This window comes from Anastrepha ludens, chromosome 2, assembly GCF_028408465.1.
Source record: "Anastrepha ludens isolate Willacy chromosome 2, idAnaLude1.1, whole genome shotgun sequence".
NCBI classification, from domain to species: domain Eukaryota; kingdom Metazoa; phylum Arthropoda; class Insecta; order Diptera; family Tephritidae; genus Anastrepha; species Anastrepha ludens.
Window position 1 is genome coordinate 114253677 of NC_071498.1, and position 9809 is coordinate 114263485.

At 38.7% G+C, this 9809-nt stretch overlaps 1 protein-coding gene across 7 annotated transcripts in view; it reads left to right on the forward strand.

The window, feature by feature from the left end:
- Window positions 1-7926, forward strand: part of LOC128855135 (platelet binding protein GspB) — a 247314-nt gene extending 239388 nt beyond the window's left edge. For all 7 annotated transcript variants that reach the window (XM_054089788.1, XM_054089789.1, XM_054089790.1 and 4 more), the window contains 5 exons: window positions 2105-2890; window positions 2968-3113; window positions 5079-5216; window positions 5289-6070; window positions 6144-7926. In XM_054089788.1, the coding sequence (XP_053945763.1) occupies window positions 2105-2890; window positions 2968-3113; window positions 5079-5216; window positions 5289-6070; window positions 6144-6564 (2273 nt within the window). In that variant the 3' untranslated portion in view covers window positions 6565-7926. The remainder of the gene's footprint in view (window positions 1-2104; window positions 2891-2967; window positions 3114-5078; window positions 5217-5288; window positions 6071-6143) is intronic.
- The last annotated feature ends 1883 nt before the right edge of the window (window positions 7927-9809 follow it).

Here is a 9809-nt window from a genome sequence, read left to right on the forward strand (position 1 = left end):
CATAACAAAGACTTGAGACAATTTAATAACTGCAGCTTATCATGTATGTGTTAATTTATGCAAAACTGTTGAAATTATTCTAAGATACTTTATTGTTGTTTATTCACTTAATTTGTATAGATATAAAAAAATGCATAGATGCGTAGGTATTAAAGACAGGTTTGTTCAGTTCATCAGTACAGAAAAACGAAGAAAATACAAAACACTATTATACCGTAAAGCCAGATACAACTATCAGGTGTTTTTTAGCTGCATAAGAACTATGGATATGGATATTCAGATGAGAATGGCAAACTGTATTGACATTTATATTCGGTAAGGTTTGGCAAGTCATCAAGAATCGTTTAACGCCAAAACAACGCTTCCAAATTGCAGAAATTTATTGTATTTTGAAATAAATAAATCTCTTCGCGAAGCTCATAGAACACTGGCGGCATCATCGGTAATTATTATTTTCGAAATGAGGAAGGCGTTGCCGTTACGCTGAAAGCCGAGCACTATTGAACCATGCTAATATTTGACTCCAACAAGACGGGGTAGGTGCCACAAAGCGCGGTTAACAATCGATTTATTGCAGTATTAAAGCCACCATTGACGTTATACGGCCAGATTTTTTGGCAAATGTAGTTAGAAATTGGACTGGTCGAATGGACCATGCAACTCGTAGCCGTGGCGGATATATGGCGGATAAATGCCATGAAAATATCCCAGTGATAGTTTCGCTTGGCTTTAACAGTTCATAATAAATAACGCCATGATCCCAAAAAATACATAGCATAACCTTCGCAGCGTGAATATTCGGCCGAGGCGACGACGTAGAAGCATGACCGGGCAATCCCCATGACTTTATTTTCTTTGGATTGCTGTAATGAATCCATTTTTCATCACCCGTCACAATGCGATGAAGAAAACGATTCCTTTTTTGCCGCTGCAGTAGTTGTTCACAGGCGAAAAAACGTCGTTCAACATCTCTTGGTTTTAACTCAAGTCCCCTGTTTCTGAATCATTCCCAAAGCATGCATTCGCTTGGAAATGGAGTGGCGGGTAACTCGTAATACTAAAGCAAGTTCTTCTTGCCTTAGACACGGATCCTCATTGAGCAATGCCTCCAATTTAGCGTTTTCGAAGGTTTTTGGCCTTTCTTCACGGGGACGGTAGTCAACATTAAAATCACCGTCTTTGAAGCGACGGGTCCAATCTCGGCACGTTGTTTCACTTAAAGCAGCATCTGCAACAATTTTTGTAGCTCTCGATGCGCTTCAGCCGCCGTTTTTTTCGAATGAAAAAGGAAAATCAACACTTCCGCAAATGACGATTATTCGGCACAAAATCAGACATTTTCACAAAACCAAAAGTCTATGATACCAAAACCAAATCACTAATGTGTCGAAGCAGTTTGTTTGCCATATGTCTAAGCTTGGTTTATGACGTTTAGGTTATGTTAGAATCGACTAGCACACACTGCTGACGGCATCTATTGACAAACAGGGGTAACTTAGTTACGCACCTAATAAAAATATCAAAAATCAAATCTCTAGAGAACACACTTTCGAATATTAAAGAAGAACCGCACCGAAAAATATTAAAAACTGTACAAGTTTAAAGTTTGAGGTACAGGAGCGCGTGGACCGCTCTCTACCTAGTTAATGGACTATAGAAAGTGGGCATGAAAATTTCACTGTGTATTCTTACGAAATGTCGAAAAAAAATCGATTTTTTTAAATTGTGGGCGTATGTAACCCCTTAAGTTGAACGTTAATAAAACAATAAAGTGATTCCCTAAATCCCTCAAGTTGTGTTTCCATTAATTTACGACTTTTATTCGCAATCCAGTAATCGAACTCAGAGGAAGTATTGTGAGTCACTTTATTTGGATAACAACGTAACAAATTCGTAAAAAATTAATAAAAATGAAAATAGAAAAATAGAACGAAAAGGGAACTCGAGAACATTTCTCGAGAGCCACAAATAATCCTTGTAAGAGCCGCAGGTAGGCCCCCCTGTAATATTATATACTCGGTCTATTAATTTGATTTTTATATTTAATTAGAAACAACAGACATCAGAAAATACATTTTCAAGTCTTTCTCATTTTTATTTGCAGGCGAAATTCGCTCATCGATTGCACCGCGCAAGCCAGAACGTACGGCCAGCATGCGTGAGCGTGAAGCACAGTTGGAATTGGCACGTAAACGACACGCCGGAGCGCGTAATGAAAACGCCGATACTATCTCGATTTGCTCGTCAAACGGTGATAATGTATCGTTCGAACACAACAGCACTAACAACAACCACTTACACACTTCAATCAATCCCAATGGTGCAATCGCCGCCAAGCGTAACACGAACGGTAATAGCTCAACCACATTAAGTCCACAACTATCACCGGCCGATAGAGCTGTCACGCCCACAACGCCACTGGGTGATGGGAAACCACCAACCGGGAGCCGTACGAGTACCTTTGAACGTCGTAAGAGTGACCCAAAAATTGCAATCGCAAATAAATTGGAAATTTTCGAAAATCGCACAACTAGCAACAACAATTCTGGTAACAACACACCTGTAATGAACGGTGCCATGACATCCATCAACCACAACGAAGGGCGGCCGACCAGTTTGAAGGATTCGGTGCGTAAAATTAACAGTACTATCGACAGCTACTTGAAGGACAAACGCGACTACGAGAATATGTATGAAATGGTGAAGAGTCCTTCATCGCCCCCACTGCCACCGACACGCTCGGTCGATTTAACAGCCGGTCAGCGTTTGCTGCCGCCACGTCGCAATAATAACAATAATAGCAACTTGTATTCGGATACGATGTCGGTGACGAGCTACACACGCAGCGAATATGGGCCGGGTCGCAACTTCGGATTGAACAATAGTTTAGGTAAATTGCGACATGAATTTTGAATGCATTTAAGGTTGCCTGTACTAAGTGTGCTTATGTTCAATTCCCACTTACAGCCAACATTCCACGCATTATTTCCGCTTCCTATTGTGGCAGCGAGGTGGGTGAATTTGAAATTTACGCACCTTACAGTTATTATGGCAGCGAGGCAGGCGGTGATGTAGCTACCGATATCAATGACAGCGTATGGGGCATACCATCTGTAAGTGCAAAAACAACTTGAAGTTACGGTATTACGACGGCTATAAATCTTTGCTCATTTAAGTATTAATTGCACCAATATTCAATTGCGATTATTCGAAGTTATTCCTACTTTTTTTTAAACGGGTCTCTATTTAATATTATATTTGAATTATTCTTTTCTCATCCTGCCGTTAGTTTTAAGCCAAACCTCTCCTCGAATTTGGGGAATTTATTGATTATTTCTTGCAAGTAACCAGTGACCCGCTCATCTAACACAAAGTGTCCTTGAAGATAATGTAAAGAAGAAGAGCTTATGGGTCCATCTACAGTTCCACAAAAAAATCTGATCATCATCTCCAACATCGGTTCCTTTTTCCCCCACAAGAAGCTTGATTTCGTTCCAAGTTTTTCCTGACGTTTCAACTTCCTTCTGGACTGTTCTCCACCAAGATATTTTTTTGACGGCCAACATTGCGAACACCTTGTTGATTTCAATCCAGTGCTTGACGACAGATTTTATTTAGGTCTTTGCGAAGCAGATGCCCTATCCACCTCCACTTTTGGAGTTTAACCATGTTAGCTACCGGCTGAATTTTGTGAGCCAGATTTCCGATCCATACAAGAGTACTAATAGTATCTCCAAAAAATCGGATGATGTTCGATTATTGTTCTATTTATAAGTTTCAAATAACGTCGAACACTTTTCGGGAACGATCTCGATTTCAAAATAATGGGTGATAGAAGCTTTACCATTGATTAGTATTAGGTATTCATACAGAGGTGAACAATCGTAAAGAAAATTTTCGAAAAATTCCTCTTCTTTATCTCCCATCATTTTCCACTAACCCCTCATGGCAAGGTGCCAACCTTTAACCTTTAAATGATCCAATGATAAGCGCCGAGAGTTGCTTAACAAATTTTCCAAGCAAAGAAAATAAAACTCTGGTATTCCCATATGCAAAGTTAGCCCTAGTGTCCTGGCCTCGCAAGGTGTTCGAAAATTAAATTTGCTTTTCTCCTCAAATTTCAATTTACAATTTTTATAGTGGTGATCCGCTTGTGAAGGCGACGTAACAACGTAGCGATGCCAGAACAGCCAAACTACTATCAGTGAGTTGAGGTGACGGTAGGTACTGCCGGTACTAGATACGTTATATATATATAATTGGCGCGTACACCCTTTTTGGGTGTTTGGCCGAACTCCTCCTCTTATTTGTGGTGTGCGTCTTGATCTTGTTCCACAAATGGAGGGACCTACAGTTTCAAGCCGACTCCGAACGGCAGATATTTTTATGAGGAGCTTTTTCATGGCACAAATACAACCATTGCCTGCCGAGGGGCGACCGCTATTAGAAAAATGTTTTTCTTAATTTTGGTGTTTCACCGATATTCGAACCTACGTTCTCTCTGTAAGTTCTGAATGGTAGTCACGCACAAACTCATTCGACTACGGCGGCCGCTGATGGACTCATGTCAGGTTAGAGGGTATTGCTACTTTAAAGGAATCGCAGTAATACCCGAGACTTCGCTACTTGGAAGTTTTAAGCTGTTGTTGTTGTAGCAGCTCACATAACCCTTCTTAGAATGGATAAACCATAACTCGTCATCGTTAAACTCATATAAAGGTAGACCCGGAATCGAGCTGGGTAGGATCAATTATTTTTTTCCCGCGTTATCGTTCACAGGCATGGACGGACCGACGGACAGACGATAGGCTAAATCACCATTCTGAGCACTTCGATTTTTCATGTATATGTCCATCTCGATTCTTTTATGCGGTTAGATATACGCTTTATTTGAATAAAATTATAATAATCTTGGCCATTATAATAGCCAAGTGCCATTGCACACACAAAAATGAGTCCTGCGAAAATAAAAAAATTATTTTGGTAATCCTGATATTATTTCTTAGTTCAAGTAGTAATTCTATATCTTAATTTTTTTCAATAAATAATATGTATCTACCATTTTCTTCCTATTCGAGGCCATCAAACATCGTACTAAGGCTACAAATCGTTTGCGTATGCGCAAAGGGCGCAGTGTTGTACATAAAACCATAGAAGATAATTATACCGCAGTGGTTGTGGCTAACCACGAGGCCTTGGCGCAGGTTCTCGATCAGGTGAGTAACGCACACAGTGCTCCATATTCGCCCAGTTTATGCAGCTATACGCTCTTCTCTTACTCCTCATAGCTCCAGCAAACTCCCGTCATACCACCCGCACTGCGGCCCCTAGCTAATGCCATCAATTTGCGCTTCGAGGATTTCACCATACTGGATGGCGCACAGGCGTTTGTGGTTGGCAAGAAGGCCTTCCATGCGGCTCTCTGGACCACAGCATCCGTCACTTTAGCGCTTTCGGCCGACTGTAATCAGCTTTCAGGTGTTGGCGGTGAACTGAATCAGCTATCTGGTGGCGTCTGCGGTGTACTTAATCCAATTACAGAGTTTTGCGATTTGGTACCCAGCTACCACTTGCCCCTAATACCCTCGACCGCAGTGACTCTGCTACAAGCTACGATTTCTGTACTGCCACGATTGCAATTGGATACGCTACAGTCGATTGGCGCCATACTTAAGGGCAAATCGCAGGTGCTGGACAAAAGCAACTTCAATTTCCGTGGCTCCATACCAAATTTGGCCGCTGCCGGGTTGAAAGATAGCGCCAGTGTGAATGCATTGCGAAATGTGGTGTCAGTACAAAATCTGAGCACCTTGAATGAGGAGTCGTCCCTAGAGAAGAGTGGCGGTGTTTCCTTGGAGGCAGCGGGCGATAGCGCCACTACGGCGGGCATGCCGGCATTTGACGATGTTATGACACGAGAAGTGGCCTTCATAATGCTACAACTGGTTAATGGCATGAAGAATTTGCAGGGCAAAGCGATCGAGGAGATGCCGTTAAGCTTGTCGAATGTGGTACTATCCAAGGATGTGGAAAATAAGGATGCGCAGGCACGACTCTGCGTGTTGCAAGGGTGGGTGGTTTGCAAAGCACGATAATTACGAAAAACAACAACATAACGAATTACACATTTTTCATACTTACAGCAACAACAATGAAGAGGACGAACCCATGGGTACACTTTGCAAGTGTGCACACATCGCACTCACCGATCTTTTGCCGGCTACCAAGATTACGCCCATTGTGGCTGATATACTTTTGCAAGAACGCGCCGAATCACTATCCAAGTCCAAATCGGTCTTGGAGTTTGTACTTTGGGGCCCATCAGATGTGGTGCTCTCTGGCTCGACTAAAGAACGCGAGCTTGCACTGCAGCGTTGGTTAGATCTGGAACGTGCCACTGTACTGCATGGGCTAGTGCGTACACGTGTCGAGCTGACTGTCTACGACGAATGCCATTTAATGTTCTTGGTGCGTTCGACGGCGAAAATGATGAACGATGCGGCGAAAATTGTTTGCAGCTACCAACAACCGGAGACAATACAGCATCAACAGCAAGGGGAATAGGCTTAGGAATAGATGAGTATTTTTTTTTTAATTTTGGCGGAAAGAGTTTGTTGTAATGTGGATTTAGGAATGCTTCTTAAATGGGAGGGGGTTTTTAAGATGTCACCAGTAAAAACAGCAATTTCGTGAAAAGAGTTGTGGCATAGGTAGCTTTAAATCCTTAGAGCGCGTTGATAATTCGGCAAAAATTTGATATACACTGATTTTTCAATGCCATGCCAGCATCGCCAAACTTCATATTGCAGCAATGCTGTGCAGCCTTAACATCAGAAACCACTGCTGGGCAACAAGCTGCACAACATTAGTCTACGCTAGGCCTTGCTGCCAAATGGATAAACCAATTGCTACTTACTTTAATTTTGTCATTTTCATATGACTTTTCTTTGCAATTATCAGCCAAGTTCGTAGATTTCCATATTTTGCTTTTAATTTCGTTAAAGACTTGTAAGATACATTCCCCAAGCAACAATGTTGATAAGCACAGAGCGCAAACAGCAATGTTGATAGGCACATTTTGCGAGCAACATTGATTCTCAATGATTCTCACATTTTAGGCGAATTCAAGCACAGGCAACAAATTTTGAGCAACATTTGCCAGCAATAAATTAACTGATTGCTGTTGCATGAATTTTCAATATTAAATATTGAGGTTGTCTATAAAGAATTCATATATAGAACTTTTGTAACTTGATGCAACATATTTTAAAGCAGCTGTTTGTTGATGTTTAGCAGCATAAACATTCCGCATACACGTACGGAGAATGCTGCTGGTGTGACAGTCCTTAGCCGGATATAAATCCGGGCCGTTCCGGTAACGTAGCAGCGACTGTCGTGGGAGCGTAAAGCAGCTCGTATAATTTGCTGTCATTTAGTTTCCGAGATTTGTGAATAAATTTTAGCATCCCATTTGTTTACCAACGACATCGTGAAGGCCCTTAAAAAATCCTTTTAATTGCTAAAAAAGAGTGTATACTTACATAACAGAAAAAATAACAACAACAAGAAAATTTTCCCTCTTTCATTTATTAGCCGATTATTTAGAAGGGACTAATTCTTAGCATTAAATACTTCGAAAAATTGTTTAGCTGCCTTTAATTGTTTAGCATTCAAATACCTGGCTTATGTAAAGTGCCAAATTTCCAAAACGAAAAATAAAAATAAAAATCAAAAACATAAGCAAAATAGGTATGTATGTACATATGTCATAGCAGAATAAAAATTCAATAAAAAAAAATTGACAAATGCTCTCTCGCTGTCAAAAACTAATGTGTAACTTGTATTTTTCACTTACAAGTAGTTGCAATACAACATTTTTGTAAAAATCTTAATAACATTTGTAATTAAAGTGTTTTCTTTCTCTTGCATTATTTTTCACCTTTTTCATATGTTTATAAAATATCTATAGTTTTATACTTTCATTCGTTTCTTATGCAATATTCAACATATTTTTAATTTTTGTTTTTTGGGTTCGCAAAAAGTCTACATTTAAATAAATTTACATATGCAGAAACCTTCGAAAACAAAAACATATTTGAAGAAAAGTGTATGTAGCTGAGAAAATTTATTGTACCGTTACATATTGTATACATTAAGTTGGTGTTTGAAATATCGTATATTTAAATTTATTAAATAATTATAAATTTATTATATAACAATTTATTGAATAAATGAATATTTATGAATTTGATATAAAAATAAAAACTGATCTTTTAATTTTCACGAACATAAGGGGTTAGGGGTAGTCAGAATTTATTTATTTTATTTTTATTTTATTTTTATTTTTTTCTTAAAGTATAATATCTTAAAAATATTGTGTGAAAATTTGACGTGAATCCGAAAAATACTTTTTGAGTTCTTCAGCAATTAACAAAGGGCGCTCCGGAGCGTTCGAGAGCAAGTAACTAAACTTAAATGCGTTTTTCTCAAAGCTATGTTTTTTGAACTGGTGATCACTTTAACTTAAAAACCGCTTGGTAGACTTCAATAAAATGTATACTGCTTTTGAAAAATATAAAAAACTCGTGCCTGATCGAAGGATTTTTTTTCAAAAATTTCAATTTTTTTTTAACAATTAATTGTCGACTTTTTCTCGAATCTTTTTAAATGAATCTCCGAGGACTTGTGATGATCACCGTAAGGGACTTCTGGAGAAACGGGTTCTACACAAACAGCGATAGGGTATATTCAGAAAGTGAATTTGCTTCAGGGAGGAGGAAAAAGAGTGTTTTGTGGAATAAGGTGGCGGAAGAAATAAAAAAAGTGAATGAAGATTTGAAAATAGACGGGCAAATCGCGCAGCGAAAATTTTCTAATTGTTTCAAAAAAAGATTTTTTTTTTTTTTTTTTTTGAAAATTGGAAAAGTAATGAATTACAATCAAAATAAATTAAAAAGCATTAGCGACTAGGAAAAAAAGATTTATTTTTGGGAATTTTTCGTTTTAATGAACATCTTACTATATGTGATCTTCTTTTTAGCTTTACACGTCTTTTTTTTCTTAAATTTAGCAAAAAACTATCACTTTTTACTTCAAATATATCGTCAACAACTAAACTCAATAATACTTCCATTTTAGTGTAAAACGCGTTCATAAATGCAACAAATCTTTTTGCAAATCGTTAACAAATCTATCAATTGCATCACTTGTCACATTGGCAGTGTTGCCAGCGCTGCAATTACTGCGCATTTATATTGCGTTTCTGAATATACCCATAACTTTTACAATTATTAATTTTTTTGTTTTTTTTTTTAATTTTGCTAAAGTCAACTCGAAACACTATTAATGCTATGTTTTTATTTTTATAAAATAAAGTAATTGATTAGCAAAAAAACTATTTCTAATTTTTTCGGGCCTCTGACTACCCGCAACCCTGTAAACAAGCATGTCAACTCAGCGCACTGCTGCTATATAAATGCAACGGTAAACACCGCCTGCCTAAATGTAGGCACTTTTCCACAGACATAACATTTGGTTCACCCTGTGCTTGCTTGTTCGCTCGATGGAAATTGAGACTTTAAGCTAACAACTGCCCTGCAGGGAAAAAGTCAAAACAGTCAACAGGCGGCTGAATGGCGCTATCCACATGAGCCGAAACCCAAAAAATCACGTGAAAGTCGGTCAAAAGTGAAAGTCATCCTACTCCTTTTCTTTGATTATCATGGTGTTGTGCACTCGGAATTGGTTCTAAATGGTTCTACGGTAAATAAAGAACATCATTTGGAAGTTATGCGTCGTTTGAGGGAGAA